Here is a 27,616-nt window from a genome sequence, read left to right on the forward strand (position 1 = left end):
GAATTGCAGCTAATAGAAAAAAGCTAAATTTCAATCAAAATCTTCTGACTTGTAGACTTGGATCAACTTTGTACTTTTTGATTGTGCCTTTTCTTTTTTATACGTTTTTAATGTTTATTTTGATAAAAGTATTAATAAAATACCAGTTCTATTAGAAATATAGAGCCTCATTTTTATTACTTTGATGATTTTCCCTAGCAAAATACTTTTAAAAACTCTTTATTTTGTAGCAAAACACTTGAAGAGAGACATTCCATTTAGAAGATACAAATTCTAAATAAACAAAAACGTATATTGGAACCGCGTGAGCGCAGTGTCTTGTCCTGGTTACAGGAGTCCTTGACTGCATACACAAAGTAAATAGAAGAATCATCCTGTTCTGAAGACTCCGTGCACTGTTTTGTATCAGCATGTGGATATTCATTGTTGTTATTGGACTATTTAGTGATTATATGATCCTTTATTTTTGATCGAAAGTAATTCCAACATAACATAAATATATGCCAAAATGATACTGCGCCAAATAGAAGCAAGTTGAGATCATCCGCGCTAAAAAGAACCTCACTAAAAAGAAGAACATCAACCAAAGAGCGCTCAAATGAGTGGATATAGTCTAGAACTCCTAATAAATAAGGATGATAATTTTGGTAAGAATAGAAAAGCGTGCGAGGAGAAGAGAAGAAATACTTATGGCATCATTGATTAAATAATATACATCTTCTTCTATCAATCAAGAACGTTATCATTCCCGCCTTTATTATTCAGTATTAATATGATATTAGATGGTGATAATCGATAGAGAACAGCATAAAATGCCTACAATAACGTCGCCGTCTGTCTGGATTTCTGAAAATGGAGGCCCAGGAATTTGGAAAATACTTACCGGATGAGAAACAGATGGTTTGTCGGATTTGTCGATATAAATGTGCCTTTAGTCCCCTGTCTAGAATTACACACCACTCATTATCCTCATCTCATATCAATAGCATGGATATTCATCTAAAAAATCAAGTTAATGATGAATACATCAAGTCAGACTTTAACTTTGATCTCACAAAGATGCTTATTGCATGTAATTTAACCTTATTCATTGCTAATCATCTATGTTATAAAAATTTATGGAGAAATACACGGGTAAACCTATCTCTTCCCGAGGAACCATCATTAAATTAATGGAGGATGGTGGTACTGATGTAATTTATAGAAATACATATAAGAATGATTTGAGTCATCCACACCAAATGATGATCAAGTTATCAGTAAAAAGTATAAAATATTTACTAATTTCGAAATTGAACTCTGAATTTTGTACTATGTGACAGTAAGTATTTAATTTTTTTTAAATCTAACTCTAAAATATGATTCTATTTTAGCTAAACATATCTAGAATTATGATACAAAACTCATTAAATGGAAAAAACAACTGCTTAAATAGTCATAACAACGGGGGTAGTAGCTTTGGATGGTTCGCAACTAGTTTGTCTGAGACTAGTTTCTTCACTTAAAGACTTGGGTACGATAATTAGGTTTTCCAATATTACGTAGTCAATAAATATTACTTTTTTTATCACTTAAGGCTTAGCTATGGTTGATAAGCTCCAAGAAATGGTGTTCAGAAAACTCATAAAAGGCAAAAATAACTGCTAAAATGGTTACAACAACGGGGGTAGTTGCATTGGGTGTATCATTATAATTAGCAATTGTGTATATCCTTCATGATAATAGTATGTTGTTATATAAGCATAAATAACGGGGAAAATATCTTTTTTGATGCTCTTAATAAGGAGTAATATGGCCGGACATTACTACATAATTAGCTTTTGCTCTAAACCTTTAAGATGGATTTATTTCTAACATTTTTTTTATTAGTATATTTATTGTCAAATTTTATGATTTTGGCATTTACTTTATTTTTAATAATTAGTTAGATCTCATCGGTAGAGATATATCTATCCTGTGCACAATTGTATATAGCAACTTCCACATGAAGAAGATGGGTGATTATCTTTTTGATTAAACTCCACGTCTGGCTTGTGTTTTGCAACCTAAATTTATGACATATTTAACTGGATTCCGCTGTCAGAACAAGAAAATATTATTTGGATCAATCTATTATTTCAATATTCTGTATATATAATTTATTGTTATTAGTTATATGATTCCAATTGTTTAATTTTTTATATTTAACATAAATATCTGATGGTATATTTTTTATTATGTAGATTATATTTAATTAAAGCCTTCTTTTTTAAACCTGGAACTTCAAATATATTTCGAAATACTCTACTTTGTCGTTTCATTAGCTATTATTCTGAGAATAAGGTTCATAAAGAATTACAGTTTCATGGAGTGTAACGTTATAAAATCTATTGTAACGGACAAAAAACGTCTAAGTCAATTATACGTTGTATATCTTCATTAAACATTTTGCTAATAAATACCTTCGTTATACCCTCAAAAATCATAATAAAGCAGGCAGATGATAATCACATCAGTATTTTAAACAATGATACCATATGTATTTTTCCCCCTTCTCCTTGCACGCGTTTTTCTCTACAATATTATCAACTTTACAGTAATAATTATCCAAAAGCTCTGTTTTTTAATGTGACGCGCACGCTCAATTCTATTTTTATTTCTTAGATCTTCATTCAAAAATGACATACTTTCAATATAGATATAGACATACTTTGCTTAATTAATAGAGATAATAAATTTAAAAGTATTCAAATAATTTTTTAAATCTCCTCCCAAAAATTAATAGGAAGTTATCAATATTGACTAAATTTGTTTAAGATAGTGTCATCAATGAAAAACGCTCAGAGCAGTTAAAGATCATAATTAATCTACATATTATGCATACTTCAATTGAAAAGGAGGATAAATATCCCATAAAGAGTTTTAATATTTCTACCTATAAACCAATTTATCACAATCAATTAATCAATTCTTAACTTATCCTAAATTATATTTATCCTTTAACTTAGTTTCTAAGTAGTTCATTTCTACTTGAAGGTATTATGATAACTAAAGGTGGTTGAATATTTACTTTTATTATTTTCCGGGTTTAAAGTAATATCATAGTTATATATTTTCAGAGATTTGCAGACATAACAAGTTTTTGGATAATGATTGTGATATATATCTAACAATATAAATACTATTCCTTGTTGGTGTTGAAAATCAACTAGAGAAATTTATATAGCAGGGAGATTTCCCCATAATGTTCTCAATTTACATATCATATTGATCTACTTTCAGACGTAAGGGATTTGATTTCATATATACACAAATCAAGTTAATAATTTTAACTAAGGATCTCAATTTTATCTTTTCTCTGCTTCCTATAGGTGGACTTGACGATGTAAATTGTATCAAATAAGAAAAAGATTAATGTAAAACTAATATCCTTTAGACACTTGTTAAAGACAAATTTTTCACTGCAATACAACTAAGTACATTCAATAAATTCATATTGTTAGTATGAGCAGATTGATAAGACGATGAAAAATTCACTTATAGTTATTTTTTTGCAAAACCTTGTATTTCTATTAACCTTGGATAAAATCTATAGCTTTTCGAAAAGTAGATATTCGTCATTCAAAAAAAAAAAGTTTCATAGCCTCCGGCAAGTTGACATGAGGTTATGCCTTCGTCTCGGTTTGTTTGTTTATAAGTGGTATTATGGAAAAAGTCACAAACCAGCTTTTACAAAACTTTGTATGAAAATTATATATATCAGGGGGCGTCCGAAGGATTATATAGATATATATATCTATGCTTGGTTTTTAGAATTTTTTGATAAAAATTTCCAAAATCCATGGCTATGCACAAAAAATTAAAATTTTGGAAAAAAAAAATCCAAAATCCATAGCTTATCACTTCAAATTAATTTTTTTGGGGGAAAAAAATTTCAAAAATTATATTTCAAATATTTAACTTTCTAGAAAAAAAGTTCAAAAATACTCACAAAAAATTAAATTTCCAAATATTAAATTTTTAGCTCTGCTGCATTATTTGCCCGAATGACTAGAGCCCCTCAAGCCTACCTCCTGCGGAGGCCCTTGTATATTAACAGGAAGAGACCATTACATTTTGAGAAGTCAAGGTCTCAAAAAACGTTAAAAACTCGACCTTACTTAGGGGAAAGGATTATGGGTAAAGGTTTGCGCTCTACCGATTGCCCATTCTCGTTTCCCACTAATATAGCATTAAATTTCAAAATTGAACATTTGACTATGATGTTCTAATATGTTTTTCAATTCTTTTGACGCTTAAAAATAAATGTAAAAATAGGAACCCTGCCACATAAAGATTTTTAAGAATAAAAATTGCTAATTGCCAGAATATAGAGGTCCTGGATATTCTGAAACCGACAATAGTCGGACCAATGTCGGTTTTAGAAGGACATAGGGGACAAGTGCTTACTCTTGACAAAGTATTTTTTCTAAAATTTAAGTATATACACAAAGAAGAAAAAGAAAAACCGTAAATAAAAATTGTTTTCGAAAGATCAATGCACCCAATTTTTACCTTTTTATTTAAATCACTCTATAAAATAAAATTTCACTATCGAAGATTAAATTTGCATTATTTATTTTAAAAAAAAACCCAATCGGGTAATATTTTTACTTAATAAAATAATATTATTTCAAAATAAAGAAAGGGCCACGCATTTATTTTTTTAAATACGTGAAGGTTTTTTACATCAAATTTTTAATAAAAGGAAGGAAAGAAAAAGGTTTTATTTTTTGAAAAGATTACATCACATTTATCTTTTCTTCAGGCCCTAATCACGCTAAACCCGGCTATGTTTGAAACCCCTCATCCATATGTATTTGAAAGAATAATTCTGGAGAAAATTAAAAGGACACAAGAGGATCCAAATTACTACTTCCCAAAATCTACAATAGTGATACATATTGATCAGTTACGACTGTATAATAATTTGTATTTAACAAAAATAATAATTAATGAGATACTTAACATATTACAATACTTAATTGAATTATAACATAATAAGTTGTACTTAAATTTATTTAAGTACAATCAGAGAGAGAGAGCTTATTTAAATATATTATTTCAAAATGGTATTGTCAAGTACTTCCAATCCAAAATCTGATTTGTTTGCTAACTTTGGCAAAACTTTATTGATGACATCATTTAAGGACTCTCTTGCCCCATCAGTTTCCAAAATGTCCATGAATTTACTATTATCAGGGGAATCCCTAAGATGCAAAAGGGAAATAAGCGCAAATTCACTTGAGGCCTTTACAGCAGTATTCTTTTCTTTTGTTCCATTCACTAACATAGGAATAATCGCTTTTAAAAACTCATTCGCCAGCATTTGATTGGAATTTTTCTTCGCCAAAAAGTTACTTAATATAGCCACCAACTCTTTTACCTCATTCGATGAATGATTCATAGACTTACAAAAAGGGCTTATAAGTTCCATGGGGATTTTTTCATTCTTTTGAAAGCATCCAAGTAATATGTATCCTATACACTTCAATCCATTCTTCACAATGTCAGAAGATTCCGAAGACAAATAACTCAAAGCAATTTCGTGAATAATACCTTTCCTTTCATCAGTGTAAACAATTTCAGGAGCTTCTTTTAACGCCACAAACAAGGCACAACTTTTACCATGAAGAACTGAAAGATTCGTTGACTTAACAATTATATTTCCATCAAATGTTGAGGCAAGCTCTTCTGGAGAGAGCCATTTACAAAGTGCCCCGAGGCACCCACTGCCAACTGTACGACTGGTGTCTTCAGAGCTCGAAATAAAATTTGTTAATGTATTAAGAACTTGCTTGCGGATACTGGGCGTTAATTTTTCACCTCCAGTTGGTACGATACACCCTCGTAACGCTTGAATATAAGTATCTCGAATAGAAGAGTCGTCAGCGCTTTTGATCCCTGTCAGAATTTCATTAAATAAAGGATCCGGTCTTACATGGATAGCGATTAAATAAGATAGAGCTAAACCAGACTTTAGACGAACAGAACGAATTGAATCGTTTAATGCTTTCAGAAAGGTTGTTTGTAATTGAGGGAAAAATGGTTTTAACATAACTCCAGCCCTACTTAAAAGAGTTGCTAATGTTTCCAAAACAGCAACTTTAACACTGGGAGCAAAACGATCTCCAAGAATACGGATAAGTGGACCTGTTATATGAACTACAGACGGTTTCAAGGATTCTGGACTTGTAACTTTAATTACTTCCCCTAGACCAACAGCAGCTTGTTCTTTAAGGGCTGGAGAGCCATTTAATATAGACTCACGGAATATTGGTAATACTGGAGTGATTCCTTTTGGTAAACAAAAACCTCCCAACAATTCTTTCCCTTCATTATCCATTAAGGCAAATCGTAGAGCTTGTCTGACATCTGGGACAAGACCCATAAGTTCTGCATTGTCTAAGCCTTTAGTAACAGCATTTAATGTGTTCCATGCTTCCATCAATATTACATCATCGTTTTCGATAAATAAATGGATGAGAGATCTTATGAGTTGAGGAACATACTGAAAGTAGTCAGTTTTGGTTTGGCTACAAAATGAATGAAGAAGTGTAACAGCACTCTTTTTGGAGGTAATGCTCACTGAATTACAGGCACTTAACAGTTCTTCCATAACATAACTCACACCTGAGTCATCTTCATCATCATTTACTGACAAAACAATAGTTTGCGCATAACTGAGTTCTTCAGTTTCTCTTGGAGTCCCATGAACTTCATTAACTGAAGCAATGACAGCTGGAAGAATTCTGGGTAAATGACGATGAAGAGCTTCACCAGCAACAGGAGCTAAGCTTGCTAATGCTCTTAAGTTTACGGGATTTGAAATAAGTTTAGGAATTAAGTAAGGTAGCACAGCTCTTGACTTGATAGCTATGATTTGACGAAGTCCATCAAGCGTATTGTCATGCATTGCAGGATCATCTAACTGAGCTAATAAATCTGGAAGAATATCATCTAAGGCTCTAGAGCCTACTGTACTATGGAGACTATCAAATGTTTTGGCCGCAGCTACTCTTACTTCTGGAAGATCATCACATAATGTCTTTTTCACCGTTGGAACAAGACTGTCCACAAATGTCATAACCATATCTCTTGAAGTTGATGCCATTATTTCAGACAAGCCAACACATACACCTTGTCGCTTTTCTGGCTGATCAGATTTCAATCCATCTTCCAGAATAGGAATTATTTCAGGTAAAACACGCTCGCCTAGTTTTTTCACCAAGTCACCAAGAGTACGAGCAGCAACTTGCCGTTTATCATAAGAACTACTTGCAAGACATCCAAGCAAAAGATTGAAGAGAGTAGGAAGAATTTCTCTCAGTGTTTTAGGAGTATTGCTAACAATAACCTTCCAAACATGTAAGGAAGATTGGCGAACCATCAAGGCTACATCAGATCGACCCATATATAAGCCAGCCAAAACACGGTTACGTCTTTCGTCGCCAAGAATATCGATGATAATCTTTTGAGATTGTTCAGTTCCAAAATTGTCATCTTCTCCAGCAGTTTCTGTACTCATTTTACCACTAACTCCAGATATTTTATAAAGCAAATCACCTAGACAAAACTATTATTAATTTAACACATTAACTAATGTACAACGCATTTACCCAAAAGTTGTATCGAAGAGTGTCGAATTCTCCAGTTTTCTTCAAACATTCCCTTCTCAAGCTCCGGCAAAAGAAGTTCGATGGCACTTTCAGCGTACGTAAGGACTAACCGTTGCCCTGATTTGTATGCTGTTTCTCTAACAAATTCGTTTTCATCAGCTAATGCTCGTAAAATTGGACTGATAATCTAAATTAAATTAAATTAAAACTTTTTCAATAAATGTAGTACAACTAACAAACCTGACTGATATACTTTCGAAATTCTTTAGGAAAAACAAGAGGCATATATATGAACATCATGATATATCCATCTTTAACATGAGGAGCAATATCCATTCTTTCCGCCGTTTTGATAATATCAGGCATAAGAGAATCCATTTTTTTCAATACCAAGACCCCCTACTACTTCAGCCAAACCTTGTGCTGCCCCTGATCTATCGACACTTGATGTTTCACTCGTCAATGTGGACATAAGCCATGGTAACAGCTCTTCGAAACTCGATTCTCCGATACCTTTCACCATGGATCCTACGAGAAAAAAGGATAAAAAAAGATTTACTCACAAAATTTTACTTACCAAGTGCTCTAGCAGAGACAGCTCTTACTTCAGGGACAGGATCAAGAAGAGACATTTTTAATCCTGGAATAACACCTGACAAATACGGACTAAGGTCTTTCTGATCCGTGAGGGAATACATATTTCCGATAATCTTAGCAGCCATTTTTCTAGTTTCTGTTGATCGATCCTGAAATGCTCTTTTAACAACGGGCATTATCAAAGCTAAAGAAGGAGCGTCAATAAAATGCACAAATTTAGTCTGTAAAAGAGCTAGCAAGCAATTTCCGGTCTTTTTAGCTGGATCTTGAAGAGCCTTAAGTAAAACTGGCACAATTGCTTGAATTTCTGGATTTCGAATTACGGATCCTATTTGCTTCAATGCATGAGCGCTGGCTGTTTGAACTTTATGATGTGAATCCCCCATAACGTGAATTAGCTTAGGCACAATAGATGGTAAACAACTAGAAAGTTGTTTGGGAGCACAGTATGCCATGGCACCTAATAGTTCTATAGATCCGGTTTTTGTCCTCCATTGGTCTTGTTCAAGTGCATCTAATAACGACGGAAGAACCAGTTTAACACCATGAGCAGATAGCTTTTTCATAACAGCTCTTGCAGTATCATCGGCGGCCTGTCTGACATGATCAACAGAGTCTCCAAAACAAAGTAACAAATGAGGTAGAATATGAACAATATAAGGCTCAAATAACCGTCCTAGCGTGGTACACAACATCTCAAAAGCTAAAAGGGCTCCTTCCCGATGAGTAGGATTTTTTTTATTCGTGATAGCTTCTGTCAATTGGCTCATAATTGCACACTGTTTAAGGGACAAAATGCCCAATCCTTTTACAATACCTGCTATACCATAAGCTGCACCTTTTCGTTCACCATAAGAATTTTCCGATCCAAGAAGGGTTTTGATCAAGGCGGCAAACAATGTTGTTGCCTCTGATTTAATTGATGGAACAAGAGGAGGTAGGCACTTAGCCACAGCTTCTTGAACTTGTTGTGAGGGTGTATTAAGAGTTAAAATAAGCTGCTTCAATATTTTTCTGACTTTTGGACTTTCTGGATCCAAATGACGAGCCATAGAACCCATTAAAATAACTACTGATTGCCTGACACAATCATATCCTTCGGAAGATGGTGCATTATCCAAAAAATCTTCAAAAACAGGAAGTAGCTCATTACTAGTATCTTTTCCATGTAGATCTACAGTCGTGACCGCTGTATCAAGCATATTTTTACGCACTATTTCATTTCTATCACTTAAGCCACCAGGGACTAAAAAGGACATAACTGATTGTACCATCAACTGATCAAAATACGGAGCAATTTTACCAATAGCAAATGCTACGCCAGCTCTTGCTTCCCAATGATCAATGGGCTCAGTTACTATTCTTCCTAAACTATCTTTAATGGGAGGTGTCATTTTAAGCTCGCTGGAATATATTTCCATAAGAGGACCAATAACATCTTGAACGTTCGAAACATTTTTTTCTAAAAGTGAAGCTAAAGCCAAGGCACAAGAATACCTCACACAACTACTTGGATGAGAAATATCCTCTAATATTTCTAAAGCTAAGCTTTTATCAACTTCAAGTCCTACTTCATCCCATACTTCATTTGCTATTTGAGAAATTTCTTCATTTTCATCAAATTTAGCAATCCATAAACGACGCAAGAAGTTGTAATTGGTGTATGTTCTAAACTTTGGACCAACAGTTTCTTTCAAACACCTCAATGATCCATCCCTCACTGATATTGAGTCATTCTGAACTCCTCCAAGAAGAACTTCTATTTCATCGTCAGAAACCAAATCGCAACCCTCATTACCAGAAGCAGATTCGGCTATTTCAACCATGACGCAAGTAGCCAGTTGTTGAAGTGTTATAGGTAGTTTGGTTATAAGATCTATAAGTAAGATCAACATATCAGTTCGAGGTAAATATTTTGGACTTGAAAGGAATGATCCTCGAACAGAGCAATGTTTTGACATTACTTTTAATCCTTTTTGGAGATATTCCTCTTTTTTCAATACCATAAGTGTTTTCTTAACAACAGGAAAACAGAAACTAAATGTCGAAGGGCTTAACAGCTGCCTTGGGTTATCAATCAATTCATATAATTTATCTATAAAGCTAGTTAAATATGATTCAAGTAGACTTCCTGGGATTTCGGATTTTTTAGAGTTAATATTAATAAGTAGATTCAACGTAATTTTAGAAAATCCATCATTTATGTTAAAATATGAAAAACCTTTGCAGTAATTCTTTAGAATTTCTATTGATACTTCTTTCAATAACGGATTTTTAAGCCCAATAAAAATAAATTTAAAGACTTTAGGTACCCTTTGCTCAAATGCAATTGGATTTTCTGCAATACTTGGAGCAAATATAATTTTGTACGGCAAAACCATTTCAAGAACAGAACCAACCTTCTTGCGAATATCTAATTCTAATTGTAATTGAGCTTTTAAGGCTTCCTTCTGCTTCAAAGTTAAAGAAGGTTTTGGAAGTTTCCCTTCTTTACGTCTTTTTTCTTCGATTTCTTTTCGTAATGCGATTTCTTCCATTTGTTCCTTGTAAGAATAAGCTTTATTTTCTCTTTTAATATTCGTTGTATCAGTTCCATTTCCATTATTCAATACAGACTTATCGTACACCTCGCCATCAGGTGTATAATAGATTGCAACTTCAGTTTCACTCACTGAAATGGACGGTTCAATCATTGTTTCATCCATAAATTTTAATGAAACATCAGCCCACTCATCCGGAATAACTTTAATTAGAGTTCTCGAGACATGAGATATTGCTTGATGATAAGTTGAATCATGTATAAACCCTTTTAAATATTGTAAAATATCAACAAAGTTGGTAGTAGCCCATTCATGTGCCTGCTTAGACATGATACAAAGCCAGAAGGAAGGATAGTCTTGTTTAATAATGTCGTGATGAGAAAGTAATAGTAAATGTAGTCCATAATCAAATTTTTGCTCAATAAAAATTCTCATAGAGTGAATGACAGCCTTTGATGAGAGACTCCATCTAGTACTTGGATTTTGTTTATTTTCTTTCATAGAAATATTTAATTCTGAAGCGAAGACGAATTCTATCAATTCTTGTATTAATTTTTTATAAAATGAATCACCAGGAATGGACTTTAATTTAATTTTGCAAAGAGATTGGCAATATTCTCTTACTTCATAGTCATCATTTGTTAAACCAATAACCAGGAATTTATACCAATTTATATTTGTAGTATCCTCATTATCAATAATCATTTTATCAGATACATCAATTAATGCTAATAATACATTGTTGGTCATAGGTTGGAGGCATCTGTCTTGTAAGAGAGTTGAACTACACAAACTCAAATACTTAATAGCGTCATTGGTATGTTCTTTTGATAATATAAGACACGCAGTCACTAATATCCCCTCATGTATGATATTGACTTGACTAAGCTGTTTGTTACAACTCTCTAGACATTTTGAAAGGCAATTGAAAGATTTCGAAGCGATCTCCATATTTTCCAATTTAAATATTTTGTAAAGTACTGTCAGATAAGCTGAACGTATGCTGGATGTTGTTGTTTTCAGGTCTAATCCCTTAGGAAGCCAAGAAATTAATTTTTCTGAAATACCATTCACGCATTTATCACACCAAATAGATATGACATCTAAAGTGTAAATTAACACTCCCTCATGCACTTCTGTTTCCAAAACCTATTGCCATAAATAGATTTAAAGTAAATTATAAATATATTAAGCTGATGTGGCCAATTTCATCTTATATATAATTCAAATGTCTTTAGAATATCAATACAATCGAATATCCATAGATGTGTACTCGAGTCAATTGACTTAAATCTTGAGACTCAAGTACACATCTGCGCGAATATCAAATTATATTTTTCTACGTAAAATTAGTTTCCAAATTCAATCAATACATTTCAAAAAAAGAAAGTTGATTGTATGAGTTAAATTTAGACAAATATATTATTTTTAACTATCCTTTCGTTAAATTAAAAAACAATTTTGTTCTATTGTAGATAGACAAGAAATATATGTACATATATTGAGATCGATCACTAAAAGCCCGAAAGAAAACAAAAAGTACATACCTTAATATAGTGTTCAACTGCATAGTTTCCAAGTTTGATTAAGGAATCATTGTCTAAATCAGACTTAGTGACTTCACAAGTGGCCTTTAAAAGATTAAACTTTTGAGCGTTGACTGTCAATTTTCCTTCTTTACCTTCCAAGACACCAAAAATTACATTGCAGAAGTCTTGAATTGCCTGGAAATCTTTGCAGTTAAGTAAAAAGTGAGATATGGCTAGAACAGTATTTTCTCTCAAATCATCGTCCTTAGCCAAAAGATTTGTCTTGAAGTATTTTGTCAAGTCTAATAAATAAGGGGATAAATCTATTTTGAGTCCTTCAAAGATTAAACTGACAGCTTCCATCACTATTTCGGGGTTCCTTAGAAGAGATTTTGTAATTGGAGGTAAAAGAATATTCTTAAACTCATCCTCAGACACATAAAGAAGAAGACTTTCGAAATTCTGAAATTATTTCATGCCTATAATTACCACTGGAAAGAAAGAAAACAAAATGTACTTACTTTAACAAAGACACTGCTCGTCTTTGTTTTAGAGTTGATGACATCTTTGATGATGACATCAAGTAATCGAGATTTCAAAGTAGATGTATCTTGATTTTTACTAATAAGCCACCCGAGAAAAAAAATTTCATATGTAAGATTCTTCGACAAAATTTCATATTCTTGAATTTTTTTTAATAAAGCATTTCGTACTTTATACTCTTCACTCCATTGTTGGAACAATATTTGTTTGCAGTGATAGATGGTTTTCTGTTCATTTCCACCGACAATACATGAACTCAAATTAAAATTCAAGTCTAGAAAACTGAGAATTTCATCATCATTTATAGACTCAAGCCTAAAAGTATTAAACATCAAAAATTAAGGAGGACAGCCAAGGATGGGATAATTATTATCATGATAATATTTCATCCCTTAGTAACAATTACTTTTTTATAACTATTGAAATCCATTTAAGAGCTTTTAGAGCAACTTTGGCATTTGATAATGTAGGATGACCCGTAGATTTATAGAAATCTTTGAGACCAGATAAAAGTCCAATAAAGAAAGATTCCGCGTAATCTGGGGGAATTTTATTTAAAAAAGTATTAATTAGTGATCGAGATTGAGTTTGGACGTAACGATTTAATGTGTTGGGCAGTAATCTACAAAAAAATATAAAAACATAATATGTAGACAATAATAAATCATTCGTATATCATTTACTTAGCAATTCCTTTGGCAGCTTGCTGAGAGAGTTTTGATTCAATCATCAAATTAGAAATTGCATCAAACAATGCTTTTTGATCATTATAAGATGCCGACGAGAGTTTCGTAGGAAAATCCTTGAGAATTAACGCCGGATCTCCCATTTTCCGTTCCAATAGTATTTATACTTTCTCAGCTCAACGACCTAGAATAAGAATACTATTTCACGTGGATCAAAACAAGCCGCAAATTTATTTCTTCTTCTTTTTTTCCAACTTGAGGCGACAATAATAGATGTCTTTCTATTGGTTCATATTAGATCAACCTTAGCGACCTCATTACAGCTGTTAATGGTCATGAAGTTAGGGGAGCTATTTTATTTAATGAGTTAATTATCTAATAATTGTCTTATAAAACATTAATTTGAGACCCCCATTAAGTTGTCCGCTTGTAATTCTAAATAATTCAAATAAGCATTCATCACTTTTTAATCTATGAAACTTAAACCTAGCAATTAAAATATTTGTAAATCTTTAGCTACTATTTGACTTGCTGCTTAACATGTTAACACTAAATATTATTTAGCTCACTTATGCCAGGGAGTACTGTACTCCCTACTTATACCATGGTCGATATGGTGAAATAAGTATATCAAAAGAAACCAATGCTGATTTAACTATAAAATATATATATATAGTACTTAATATATATTATTTGCATTTAACCCATTGTCCATTATTTCCCTATCTGAGTTATGACCTATGCCCTTAAAAGTACGTGTTTTAAGGGTGATTTTGTAGCACTATTATGATATAATAATAAGTTTTAGAAGCTTATGGAGAAAAACAAATCATAGATTAGATTTTGACAATTAACCTATTTAAGTGTATTTTTCTAGTACGATACAATGGAATTTGAATATGTAAGAACGTTTGTAATATAGTGGTCTTCAGTGATATTTATCAAAGAATATCAATATTACAACTCTATATATTCATTCATTTCAATTTAGAATGAGAATCCGGCGCCATATTCATTAACATCACATGTAAAACAAATGTAAAATCTTTTGTCAATGTTTAATTCCAACAATTAATGTATTTATTGAATAAATGTAAATACATATTTAATTACTAAAGAAACGGCTCTAAAAATTTTTATTAAATACTCATTTAATTATCTTATTTGGCTAATTGCAGTACGTATGGCTGGGGCCAACTCTATGGGAAGGTTTCAGGTCCTCAAAGATTTCAAGTGTCTTATATTCTTTTAATTGTATTGTATTTTAAATGTTCGGTATTTGTGAAACTGTTTTGTCTTATCTAACTAAATTTACCTTTCAATTATAGAGTAAAACAAACTTTTTTTTATTTTTTTAAATATGGTGGGTATTAGTCCATTTCTGGTATTCTTAAATAATGCGTAATTTTCAACTATTTTAGATTAAATCTATATCCATAAAAAAAAACCAGTCAACTTTCCCTTCTTCTGACACATATGTGATATGACATACATGACCATAGCAAAGCGAAAATCACTGCTCTTGTCTGATATTATGCTAATACTTGTTCTTCAATCCATGAGTCTTATCCAATATGAATAATCTATCATGTCTAATGATATTATAGTTGATAACAGAGAATTAAGGGATTAGCGCTTAGTTCCTTTCGAATCGCTCTCGTGATTCTTTATTTTCCTTTCATCTTATTAATTATTATATAGTAGAGGTAGTACCCAACATTGTTCACAGTAATTAGGAGTCGGTTTAAAGACAAATTTTGCTTTTAAAGAGATCTCCCCAAGATATCATCAGTTTTACTTTTTCATGAGCACACTCACACGTAACTACTCAGTACTTACATCAGTTTTTATCTGTTCTTTCCTCAATAATGAAAGAATGATAATAAGAGTTTGAGGGGGGGGGGGAACTAATATATTGGAATGACTGATGATTGATGAATACTTCAGTCTTAAGAGTGCTCCTTAATAAAAACAAACAAAATTCCTTTTAACATAGTAACGTTTATATTTTATTTACTCATTTACTCAAAATACACAATAATTATGATATAAATAAGAAACTAATAACAAAAACAAATAGAAACAGTGCTCTTGTTTTAGATGCACACGCCTCCAATATTTCATTAATACGACTACATTATTCTTTCCCAAGGTTAATAGAAATACAAAGTTATACCATCATGTAGTCGGGCTTGCTAGAATTGTCAATTTGATGTACTAAAGTGCACTTTATGACTCGTTTTCATAGTAATTCAAGGTTAATAGAAATACAAGGTTATACCATAACGCATGTACAACTGATATTTGACTTCCACCACGCTTTTAATATTGACGTCATAGTAAATGAGGGGTTACGTGTTTTGTCAAAATCCGTTATTCTTGCCCAACAGTCGGTAATATACACTAAATTGAAAAATCTAGCAATAGTGACGTCATAGGGTATAAGTGGTTGTATTTTTTGTCAAAATCTGCCTGTCCTGCCCAGCAGTCGGTACAATACATCAGATTGAAAATTCTAACAAACTCGATTACATGATGGTCTAACATTGTATTTTTATTAACCTTGATACTTATTTATTAATATAGACCAAGGTTAATAGAAATACAAGGTTAGACCATCATTTAATCGGGCTTGCTAGAATTTTCAATCTGATATATTGTACACTGTACAGTTTGCTGGGCAAGACCGGCACATTTTGACAAAACACGCAACCACTTATAGTCTATGACGCCACTATTAATAGAATTTTCAATTTAATGTATCGTACCGTCTGTTGGGCAGGAAAACAGATTTTGACAAAACACGCAACTACTCATCTACTATGACGTCAATATTAAAAGCGTGGTGGAAGTCAAATATATGTCGTACATGCGTTATGGTATAGCCTTGTATTTCTATTAACCTTAATATAGACTATATTGGTGATAGGTATTAGCTTAAAAGAATTGTGCAATTTTTTCCACTTTTTCCCATTTCCTTTTTTTCCATACCATTTTTTCCACATTTATTGTTTCCTTTACATTTTTTCCTTTGCCATTTTTTCCTCACACAGAAAGATAAACTGAAACATGTTAAAAATATTTTTTGTATTTATTTAAAATCCGTAACTTATCAGTTTCGCAAAGGTTGTCAATAAGACGAGATTATTTTCAAAAATGTGTAAATCGACGTTACTATCTCATTGAACAATGAAAAAAAGGTAACATTTTTCAATTTTTTCTGCTTTTTTTGTTTGTTGTAAATCTATATATGTTAGACAGGATTTCCACGATAAAGTTTATAAATTGATTGTCTTACTCCAAAAAATAATCTTCGGACAAAGTAATATTAATATATTTCCGATAAAAATGTTCGATTAAGTAAAAATAATGGAAATTTTTTCATGTTTCAAGAGAAAATAGAGAAGAACAAATTTTATTTATTAACAGGAATTATTCTAGAGCGTACTTTTAAGTACGTGGCCAGTACGTTCATGCTGAAATTCGAATGTAAGAGTTCGTTGGAAGTAATGGGTTAGAAATGATTTTCTATGTTAATAAATGAATTATATTAAAAACGGCCCACCTATGCAATTTTTATAATTTATAGTACGGATACACTAACACATATAAATATTTTAACTATTTATTTATATATTTCATATCATTATATTATCTAAATTATATAATAGATTATATGGATCTAAATCGTCCATTTAAATATTTTCATATCATGTTATACATCCCCGCATAACAGGGTTTCAAACATCGCGGATTTCGCATAACGCAGTGTTTAGAATTATCCTGACTTCCAGTATAGTGCCGTATCTTTCCCTGATATTGCAATTTTTTATATTAAGATAATAAATTATAAAAAACTATATATTGATGTAAACAAGAATTTATATTGTTGTTGATGAGTTTGTTTATACTATATCTATATATTCATATAATGGAAGTGTATAATTTTGCATAAGTGTCCTACAAGTATTAGATTTGAACTTAGTAATAAAACTTTTCGTTTATTGCAATTAAAAAGGTTGCTGAATAAATATGGGTTAACTTTCGATTATTTAAATTTTACAGAATTGAAATGACCGCATTAAAAATCAAGTAAATTCCCAATTAAAATTAAATTTTATAATTATTTTGTCTGACATACATTATTTTAAATAATTTATAATTAATAAAATGTCTTTATTGTCGAAATCATTTAAAAAAAATATCATTAAGTGGATTTTGAAAATTAATTTTTTTGGTACCAAAAAAGTTCTCGTACCTGTATTTCCTTCACAAAAAAATAATAAATTGATATATATTTTGATTATAGAATGTGTGTTTTGGACTTAACGAAAAAAAACCTCCCTAATTTAACTCTAGATTTCGACGAAATACTAAGTATACAAAATTTTAAAATGTAGGTATTTATCAGTAATAATCTATTTATTTATATCTCTATATTGATGGCCATTAAATAGCTAAATAAAATTTTATTTCCATGGTTGAGACTAATTATACAATATTGAATTTAAGCTTAATAAAATAAACAGTGTTCAATTGATAATTATATAGCATATATTATCTATGAACAATTCTGATCAAATAATATACTATCTAAGTTATAGTAATGAAAGTAAACAAGCAGTTCTTTTTTGTCCCATTTGTAGCATGAATTGTTGAAACGTAGTTTCAAGTTCTTTGACACTGTTATCTTCGATAGCTTTTTGAAGTAGACTGTAGTTGGGCTCTTTGTCACTATTTTTCAAATCTAAAGAATTATTAAGTTCATCCATTAATACTTCTGTATTTAATGATATTAAATTATCTGGATTTTCATAGTTGAAGAAACTCTCACAAATGTTAAAAAATATTGTTTTCTTTTGGTTTTTTAAATTGTGAATTTGTTGACTAGTTTTTTTGGGTTTATCAGAGTCTATCTCTTGGTTTTTTCTCATAAATATGTTATATGAAATTATAAAGGAAAGGATATTGTCTTCTTCCTTTAAATTTCTTTTCTTCAAATACTCTTTAAATTTTTGTAAATAAATGTTTTGAACAGGACTTTCACATGGCACATCTTGTAGCATTTGAAAAGGAATATTTGATAACAGATCCATTAAGGAAGAAGGTATTTTATTAGTCTGAAAATGAAGATATTTATAAATTATAGTCAATATTCACATTTCATTACAAAATTTACTCACTGATGGATTTGTAGCTTTCAAAAAGCTAGGAACTAAGCTGTTTCCCATTTTGGTCTTCTTTCATTGCATATAAAATAATAATTGTAATAATAATAGCCAGAAGGATCCTAGGTATCTTAAGTAGGATTCGTCATATTTTATAGAGCACACAGCACGTTGCTCTTTCTTCTGAGTGACATTACATATAAATATGTATAATTTAAGTAAAATACGTACACAGCATACAGAATCGCAGGTAAAGATTTTATCAAAAGGATTTTATCCAAGGTACAGTAAAGATTTATTTACGCGCCATCTTCCCAATTTCACTAGTACTTCCAAACTCTTAAGGCCTATATTAAAAAATGATGTACTTGTATATATATTATATTTTCTACAATAAATAATGAATAAATTAATTTGATTAGGATCCTTATATAATACATGTATTAATAAGTCAGTAAGAGTCATGTTACGTGTAATAACTACTAGTTTAACTTAAAACAATATTGTAGGATATATTTCAAACGATATTGAAGAAAAGTAATAATAGTAAGTCTTGGCGATATTTTGGTAATTTTAATTACATTATATTTATGACAAATAATAATGGCCTCACCCAAATCAAAATTTATTTTATAATTAAACTTTTTTAAACTATAGAATCACTTGTTACAATATGTACTATGTTCTTATCAGTGTAGATATTATATTACTTACTTTATAAGGTGATGGAGGGATTTGTAATTCACGTATCAATCTTAGGAAGTACATATAAAGTCCTTTATTATAGAAATGTTTACAATACAGCTCGAAATAACTTTTTTATTTGTTGTTTGTTGTAGTACATAAACACTGATTCCTGCTTTCTCTTGTATTGAATACAAAAAAGAGGAAAGTTATATTTGGCAAGAAAACAAGATTTGTTGTTCTTGCAAATGACATTGTTGTGTTGTTGCTTTTTTTATGAGAGTGGCACGTTTCTTGGAGATACATAGTAGAATAAGTCTTTCAATTCAAAGGTATTAAGGACAATTTTCTTCAATGAGACAACAAATTACAACTTAAAATTTTTATTAATTTAAACAATAGCAAAATAATGATACTATTTTCATTAATACATAAATAATTGCATTTAGTGGTGATACGACTATATAATACAATATTTGATTATTACTACATAAGCTTTGCTTGATCATAGCTCAACTCTGCACACTTTCAAGACGATCCTTCTATTTTAAAAAATAATATAATGTCTTCTATAACTTGACATAGTTTCAAACCATTCTTACTTCTAATTTGCTGCATAATATATAAGCATAATCAATAAATAGGACGTATTTAAGGGGTCTTTAGTAAAAAAAAAAATTAAATGTTTAGAAAGTAAAAATTTATAAAATAACGTTATTGAGATATTTATCAACACAATTAGCCAAAAGCAAGTTTTGAACAAATGCAACAAAATGATGTCTACAGAGTTTAATGTCACTTTCAAAATTGACATATCTTTATATGCATATATTTATTTCACACAAAGTACAAATATTAATTAATATAAATAAAGATTTTTGTTTAGTCTTAATTTACCTTAAAGTGATCAACATATTCAAAAAAAAAAATACAAATAAATCCAAGCAAATATAACATATGAAGGATATAAAAGACTAGTATGGCAACAAAACATATTATCGTTACAAATCGAAGATGTTTTTTTTAATAAACAAAACAATGAATGGCACTTATTTTGTTGATACCAAAATTATCTTTTTTCATATAAAATCTTTTAGCTAACAGCAATAGGACATCCTTAAATAAAGTAACTGCTTCCAATGTGCATAAAAATATATGAAATAACGAAATTATTTAGCATTATTATCAAGAAATAATGTCATTAAATCGTTGTAATTTATATTTAAATGAATTAATTAGCAATTTCTTTTAACACATAAAGTCCAGAAACCATAAGTGCAATCAGCCGAACTCCAAAGTCCATTCTCAGTTGTGACAACGCAGTTCTCATCCGCTGAATCATCTCGACCCTCCAATTTCGAATAGGTAGAAATTTTTCCCGTGGATGGCCATTTCACAGACAAGCCATGACCACTCTGTGCTTTTTCCTCGACGCAATTCTTGGAGGGCTGCTCAGGGCATTTTTGATTCATTATTGCATTGATCCATATTCCAGACCCTCTAGGTCCAATTATGTTTCGTTTCGAGGCTATGTTATAGAACAAGTTCCATTCTGCTTCTTCACCAACGACTTCCCATATTTCGGCTAAAAGGATTGGACAAAGTGAAGGTTGATAATTGTTATTTTTTCAAGTAAGTCAAATAAAATACTTTATTATTTATCGCGTTACCTCCTAGTTCCAAACATTTACTTTTTCCCTCTTTAAAGGCATAAAAATGTCTTTTGGGTTCTTTTTCAATGAAAATGTAACTAAGTTCCCGATAGGTTCCATCTGGATTTGTATATCGAGTATTGTTAAAACCTTTTTCTTCTAGACATACAGAATTTGGTGGCCCAATGAGTGTAATCCAGAGGATTCCAGCCAAAATGGCTGTCAGTAGAAGGAGGAACAAGGAGAGTAAAATTCTTTTCATACAAGCCACTTTATCTGAACGGCCATCAAGGACTCTGACACTTCCTTCGTCCATTTCCATTGATGAGATGGTTTCAGTATTTTAGCGCGCCATCTTTAGTCCTTGAATTTAACTAACGGGGCGTTTCTTGATCAATCATATCATATCACGTTCAGTGAGTTCAACTAATATCTGGAGTGGGCCAAGGCTCAATCACTTAACCTCATGTAAGGGGATCATAGAAATAAAAAATATTGATTGCTTACTTAAGGAAAAAATTGATGGGAGAGACAGCTGATGAATACAAACAACAAAAAGATCAAACCATTCAAATATTATATAGTAAATAGCCGTTTTGTCTTACTTAATAATGTGATTTTAGGGACCTAATGGATAATGAGGGTACTCAACATGTTTCAAATTTTCCTCTTTTCTCTCATCAAAATGGCAAGTATAAATTTGAAATAATTAAAATACGAAATAGTTCATTGTTATTGTTATAATAATTCATCAATCTCAATTTTAACTCTTAGGAAGGAGTATGATCTCTTCAAGAAATCTTCACGATTGGCGTTGAAATTCGCCTTGAATCGCATAAAGCCTATAACAACATTAGGAAGAACATTTTCATAATTGATTTTTCTTCTAAATTCCTAATATTCTCGTATGTTCTCGTAAATACTTATTTTAATAAAAAATGTTAAAGAATATTTAAGACAAATAAACATGTAATCAATGAAGTATTATTTATTCTAAAAAATATTAAATAATAATAAAATTAGGCCTTTCAACCTATTATTGATATTTTTCAAATTATTGATTCTTAAACTGAATAAAATATGACAACTATCAAATATAACTGTTATCTTGATTTCAGGATGTCTCTTTTTGCTCGATTTTTTCACCACGCCCAAGGATTCCATAGTACTAAGTAGGGCATATGTATGAGTAATGACTATATTTACAGTTGGCCTTTTTTCAAACTTGTCATCAGAACTCATTTTTTTAGCACTGTCTTCTTCATAAGTTCTTCACTTTAAGATTCGTAGATGGGACGACACTTTTTTTTAAGTGCATTGGAAAGTCAAAAATGGGGAGCACTTCTCCATCAACAACTAACAAGAGTGCACTTAATTATGTCAGAGTCCTTGAAGTGCTTAAAACATATCCTTGCTTGTTTCCAATCTTGGCGAAGGCTTTAGAAGCACTGGATTTTTAAGAAATCTTAAAAAAGATGGTTATAATATATATGGAACATAAAATTAAGTAACAACTAACAAGGATGCCAAAACATCTGATTGTTTTATAAAGTTATGAAAAATACTTATGAAAAAAGCTTATTTTCACATAATTGACGTTAAGTTCAAATTTCTTCTACAATTTACTAGCAAGATCGTACTCTAGGGATCTAGAAAAAGCCGGTGCTCATAAAGTACAATTGAATGCAATGCAAGCAGGCATTGAACTCTACGAATAAAAAAATAAGAATGCATCAAGTTTCAATGATATCCACTACGATAAACTTACCTAATACCAAACTCCTTTTGTAAAAATTAGAAGGTTATTTTATCACTAATTATTAATTTATTAAGATTTTAAGAAATATTATTGATAACTGAAAGGCTAATCTTGACATAATAAATTAATAATTTGATCCTTATTTTTCTTTATTGTTCATCATCTCAACGCTCCAACAAATTGTCCTTGTCATTTTAATGAGTAAGTACCACCGACCTATATACTGGATCCTCAACCTATATAATAAAAAGGGGACTACCCTTCATCTGTCAGTAGCCATTTTATGTATACATCTACATCTATGTATATTAATATACCTTTCTAGAAAAAGATTCTATATAAACTTCATTTTGATCATAAGTGTTTTAATTAAGTATATTTATAATTTTGTTTTAATGACTTTTATAGAGGATATTTAAAGCTCTTGAATCACTGATTCTTAAGAAGGACTTGCTTTGTACGGGAGTTCCGGATAAGATATGCTTTGAATTGTTCCGAGATGTTGTTTGCTTCATGATGCAATCGAATTTTAGAGTAAACGAATATAATTTTTTTTTTGTAATTTTAGAACGTAATTATTTAAAGGTAACAATTCCAAAGTTTGCGGATCAAGATCCTTAAATATCTATGACTTGCCATTACATTTTTGTAATACACAGATGTTAATAGCGTTTTGAATTAATGTTCCCTTTGTTTTTAGAGCTCCTTGTATTTTTAGTCTCAAAAGGCATTTTTCTGTTTCTTTGCATATTTCTACTATGTCTTTTGATAGAAACAAAAGACCACAATTAGATTTTCTTACTATCAAAGAATAACTATGGCTGACCGTTACGTAGCTGTAAAGAGATTCCAAGCCCTCAGGACATACTAAATGTTCAGAGACTGATTTGATAACATATTCACCAATATAGCAACAACACATTCTTTAAATTGAAAGGAGGCACATCGAAATAGTCATGGTCACTAATTAGTAAATGTTTTTCCTCTAGGCCATACTTCTTGATCAATGACAAATCTTCATCATCAAGAAATCAGAAAACTTGATGATGGTTTCCTCTTGTTCTTTGAGGTAGCGAAGAGCGCCACTGTATCATCCAGCCTTGTGCAATTACTACCACTGTCAGAGACATGATGCCTAATTAATAGCCGCTTATAAATGAAGGAAAACATGGGACATGTTGGATTATTATTGCTTCCCAAATGAGACCTTATGCCATAAAATAATAACTCCATATGATCCTGAAAAAGAATGAAAAATTGGAACAAAATTAAAGTAGAATTCACATACACTAGGTAATATGTATAAATATCTACCTGAGATAGTTTGTAAGTTAGAAGATAATTATTCCTTTTAGATTAAACTTGAGTCAAATATGCCACAAATTGAAGTAATTCATGCCATAAATCCAACAAAAGCAGTTCTTTTACGCGTTTTGACCAAAGGTTTACCAAATTAATCCTTCAATTCAGAAATATATAAAAACATATCTTAAAACGATTGGTTTCCAATAGTCTTCATTTCCAGTTCTCAGAGGAGATTTGAATAATTTTGCCAATGAACTTCTGCTGTTGGTGAAATCAAAAATTCTATCAAATGTTTGAAGAAACTCGACTGTTCCTTCAGAGTTTCTAAACTCCAGTAATTGAAGATCCTTATTACAGAACTCGATCCCATCTGCTACAGATGAACTAATGAGTTGAGTAGCCAATTTTACCTGTTGAAATAAACAAATTAATTAATAACCATTTTTTCGTTTAAAAAATTGTAACATTTTTCACATACCTTCATTGTCATATTGCGGAAGTTAATATGTTTTTTTCCATAGCTTATTTGCAACTAGTAGTCCTTCTGACGTTTGATAAGTGTTATTGATGCATATAATGTAGAAATATATTGTCTATATGGATAATGATGGATGTTAATCCATAATTTCGAATGCTACGTAGGAGAGATCCATCCAAATGACCATGAATGAAATGTTATTCCAACTACTCACTTCCTTCCTTCTGCTGAAGGCCGAGAAATGGAATTCAAAGTCGTGCCTACTAGAGTCTAAAGGTTCTGTGAGTCAAAAAGAAAGTTTTAATTCCCCCTTTATATAGTCCCAGGAGAAACATACGTATTTTTGATTAAATAATATTATACAGGGAGTTGTACTATTTTGCCACAAGACAGCGCTACTCTCTGTCGCTATGTTTACAAACGAATTTAAGTAAAGACTAAACAACGCCCATTGCAAAATTCCTTACTACACCCCCCCTACCCAAAAAAATACTCCCTTATTAAACAATAATAAATACGATTAATTTAGTCGGTAAATTTGATATTTAAATTGTATTTATACTAGTGTCGAGACTCGGTCCAGCAATGTGTCCAGAAGTGTCTAGACCAATTTTTTGGGGACTGAACTAGAATGAATTTTTACTAGAGAGCGGTCCAGACCGAGGTTATTTGTTGGACTGAATTATTGCGGTCCAACAAAAAAATATAACGTTCTTAGACCCGTCTAGGATTTCCAGACCGAAACCCGACACTAATTTATACCTAAGAAATAGCTGCTTTAAATTTAGAAACAAATCAGAAAAAGGAATACACATTTAGCAAATTTTATACATGTACTAACATAAATTTTAGACACATTCTCGAATTCCAAGGTATAAACTACCATGGCAAATTTTTCTAAAACGATGTTGCGTGGTCGTAAATTCACTACTCCATACAAATAAACTTTATATATATGTGATCCTCCTCAGCTTCAATGACATCACTTTGTATATTCATCAATGTTATTAGATTATTGACATTCATTCATTCTATTGAGCCAATACCTTCATTCGAAATTCTGCGTTTTGATTAATAAGATAATAATTATAAACTATCAAACTAAAAGTCATTGAGTCAATAAATTATTAACTTGGGAGATAATTTTGTCGGTAAGTATTGCTTCTTCCTATTTTTTTAAAAGGAAATAACTAATTCCGTCACTCAGAGATGAGATATCCCATACAATTGTATTTTTATTCGGTTACTTTTTGTTATAATTAAAGTCATGAAAGAGCAAAATGTTATTTATCATCTATGCATTAGTATTTCATTTAATATATTAATTGATGCTCTGTTGCTTCTAATGGTATTGTTACTTCCCCCCCAATCCAATCATATTATGATTAATTATTAATAAACTTTACTTAATAGGTACTTATAAATTATAATATCATCACTATGAAAAATAATAAAATAAGTTTAGAAGGTAAACTTAATTCATAATAACGATATACGACAATATATCGTGAATTTGCATCTTCAATAATTAATGATATATACATTTGATTCTTATGATCATTTTTTAGAGGCACGGGATCTATTGAGATATTTCCGCGAGAAAAATGACAGGAAAAGTGAAGAAATTATCGACATATGGGATAATTTATCTGATGATAATATAAATAAAATAGGGGATGAATGCTGGATCATCTATGAACAAGTTGCGCTGGCCTCACTTGACTGTCAAAGATTCGATATTTTCAATAAATGTTTATCTCAGCTTAAAGAAAAGTTTGAGTTGGACAGTCAGAGAGTTGCTAGGCTTTATGCGATGTATTTCGAAGTATCTGAGTCAGAGGATGGGTAATGCTTGTTCAAGTAGTGATTCTATTATGTTTGCATTAATTATTTATTTATTCATTCATGGCAGACTGAGCATGGCAAATAATGTTTTAGACAAAATACCTGATGTTGACGATGCTAATAGTCAAGTGAAGAAAAGAAAAATTGCTATTCTGAAAGCACAAGGAGAAACCTCCAAAGCCATCAGCGAATTAAACAAATTCCTCAAGGAGTTAGTTATTAGTTTACTAAATCAGCTTTTTCCTAATTACTAATTTTTTCCTTAAGTTATATGCACGATCAGGAATCTTGGATGGAACTATGTGATTTATATATTCAAGATCAGGATTACGTAAAAGCAGCATTTTGTTGTGAAGAATTATTTCTACATAATCCTCATAACCACATTTTTTATCAAAGGTTTCCATAATTTATGAATAATTAATTATTTTTCATCTTATTTGATAATATTTTATTATAGATTTGCGGAAATTAAGTACACTCAGGGTGGATTTGAAAATCTAGAAACTGCTAAGTACTATTATTGTCACGCTTTACAGCTTAATCCTAATAACACAAGGGCATTGTATGGATTGCTTCTTGTAAATATAGCTTATAATGAAATTTTGTGAGTATAATAGTTATTTTTTGCTTTATTTTTTTAGACCTGTTCGCAAGTTATTTCGTCTCCTAAATGTACTGCTCTCAAGAAAAAAGATTACTTGAAAATAATTACATGGGGTAAAATTGAATTGACTAAAATGTAAGCATTTTACTCAGAAGTTATTTTTTCCCTGATATTTTGATGTATTATTGTATTTTTTATAGGTATGAAGAAAAAGTTCCAAAAATATCGGATACTTATCTGAAGAGTTTATCAGTACATATAGCCTCAACATAATTGTTATCGATATTTCAAATGTGTTAATAGATAAATATAGACCGTTTTGATTCTTTTAAATTTTAATTACTATAATGATTATATTATTATGTGTTAGCATATTTAACAAGTAGTGATTCATTTTTTCTTACATCGGGATTGTTTTTTTATTTAATAAAACAACACTCTTCCGCATCGTACTTTATATAAAGTATTGCTAAAATTACTATTGAATAGTTTCAAATTGATACTGTGCTGTATACTGTGTAATATTTTCCCTAACAGTTGAAACAAACATCTCAGTTAAACGGCGTAGTTGGCATGTCCCCTCTGC

The 27,616-nt window shown here is 30.9% G+C and overlaps 3 protein-coding genes and 3 long non-coding RNA genes across 12 annotated transcripts; 2 read left to right on the top strand and 4 right to left on the bottom strand.

Annotated features, from left to right (window-relative positions):
* The first annotated feature begins 631 nt into the window (after positions 1 to 631).
* On the top strand, positions 632 to 2,286 carry LOC139904994 (uncharacterized). Its single transcript, XR_011779373.1, has 2 exons — positions 632 to 1,321; positions 1,374 to 2,286. It is a non-coding gene; the product is annotated as an uncharacterized lncRNA (long non-coding RNA).
* A 2,644-nt stretch (positions 2,287 to 4,930) lies between these two features.
* On the bottom strand, positions 4,931 to 14,083 carry l(3)80Fj (lethal (3) 80Fj). The gene is given in 9 exon segments (XM_040709016.2): positions 4,931 to 7,584; positions 7,638 to 7,824; positions 7,878 to 8,018; positions 8,020 to 8,165; positions 8,215 to 11,923; positions 12,322 to 12,765; positions 12,825 to 13,161; positions 13,253 to 13,468; positions 13,530 to 14,083. Coding segments are annotated over 9 exon segments (7,833 nt in total). The 5' UTR covers positions 13,676 to 14,083; the 3' UTR covers positions 4,931 to 5,077.
* Positions 14,084 to 16,633: 2,550 nt separating this feature from the next.
* LOC121114904 (ER membrane protein complex subunit 2) lies at positions 16,634 to 27,369 on the top strand. Of its 6 annotated transcripts, XM_040709018.2 has the most exons (9): positions 16,634 to 16,732; positions 17,842 to 17,928; positions 25,992 to 26,046; positions 26,147 to 26,423; positions 26,491 to 26,634; positions 26,691 to 26,822; positions 26,884 to 27,004; positions 27,068 to 27,165; positions 27,231 to 27,369. In XM_040709018.2, the coding sequence occupies exons 3-9, from the start codon at positions 26,019 to 26,021 to the stop codon at positions 27,301 to 27,303; spliced, it is 873 nt and encodes a 290-aa protein (XP_040564952.1). In that variant the 5' UTR covers positions 16,634 to 16,732; positions 17,842 to 17,928; positions 25,992 to 26,018; the 3' UTR covers positions 27,304 to 27,369. The 6 variants fall into 6 exon arrangements, with proteins under 6 accessions (XP_040564952.1, XP_040564954.1, XP_071743407.1 ...); XM_040709020.2 differs by lacking the exon at positions 17,842 to 17,928 and having other exon boundaries at positions 16,652 to 16,732; XM_071887306.1 differs by lacking the exon at positions 16,634 to 16,732 and having other exon boundaries at positions 17,828 to 17,928.
* On the bottom strand, positions 17,397 to 19,398 carry LOC121114906 (uncharacterized). 2 transcript variants are annotated; one of them, XR_011779374.1, is made up of 3 exons: positions 19,314 to 19,398; positions 18,716 to 19,047; positions 17,397 to 18,652 (listed from the first exon to the last, which is right to left on the bottom strand). It is a non-coding gene; the product is annotated as an uncharacterized lncRNA (long non-coding RNA). The 2 variants fall into 2 exon arrangements; XR_011779375.1 differs by lacking the exon at positions 19,314 to 19,398 and adding an exon at positions 19,139 to 19,231.
* LOC121114905 (uncharacterized) lies at positions 19,752 to 21,487 on the bottom strand. The gene is made up of 2 exons (XM_040709021.2): positions 21,055 to 21,487; positions 19,752 to 20,969 (listed from the first exon to the last, which is right to left on the bottom strand). Exons 1-2 carry the CDS (start codon positions 21,356 to 21,358, stop codon positions 20,620 to 20,622), a joined length of 654 nt encoding a protein of 217 aa, XP_040564955.1. The 5' UTR covers positions 21,359 to 21,487; the 3' UTR covers positions 19,752 to 20,619.
* LOC121114907 (uncharacterized) lies at positions 22,007 to 24,703 on the bottom strand. The gene is made up of 4 exons (XR_005863367.2): positions 24,579 to 24,703; positions 24,110 to 24,510; positions 22,805 to 24,034; positions 22,007 to 22,744 (listed from the first exon to the last, which is right to left on the bottom strand). It is a non-coding gene; the product is annotated as an uncharacterized lncRNA (long non-coding RNA).
* Positions 27,370 to 27,616: the final 247 nt, after the last annotated feature.

Source organism: Lepeophtheirus salmonis, chromosome 3 (assembly GCF_016086655.4).
Source record: "Lepeophtheirus salmonis chromosome 3, UVic_Lsal_1.4, whole genome shotgun sequence".
NCBI lineage: Eukaryota > Metazoa > Arthropoda > Copepoda > Siphonostomatoida > Caligidae > Lepeophtheirus > Lepeophtheirus salmonis.

Bases quoted from the DNA above. Each gene is read 5' to 3' on its own strand.
- LOC121114905 (XM_040709021.2), bottom strand. From the start codon at position 21,358: ATGGAAATGGACGAAGGAAGTGTCAGAGTCCTTGATGGCCGTTCAGAT. The intron at 20,970-21,054 runs GTAACGCGATAA...CAATCCTTTTAG, and splicing joins TAAATGTTTGGAACTAGGAG to CCGAAATATGGGAAGTCGTT.
- LOC121114904 (XM_071887304.1), top strand. From the start codon at position 24,758: ATGACCATGAATGAAATGTTATTCCAACTACTCACTTCCTTCCTTCTG. The intron at 26,823-26,883 runs GTTTCCATAATT...ATTTTATTATAG, and splicing joins AACCACATTTTTTATCAAAG to ATTTGCGGAAATTAAGTACA. The intron at 27,166-27,230 runs GTAAGCATTTTA...TATTTTTTATAG, and splicing joins AAAATTGAATTGACTAAAAT to GTATGAAGAAAAAGTTCCAA.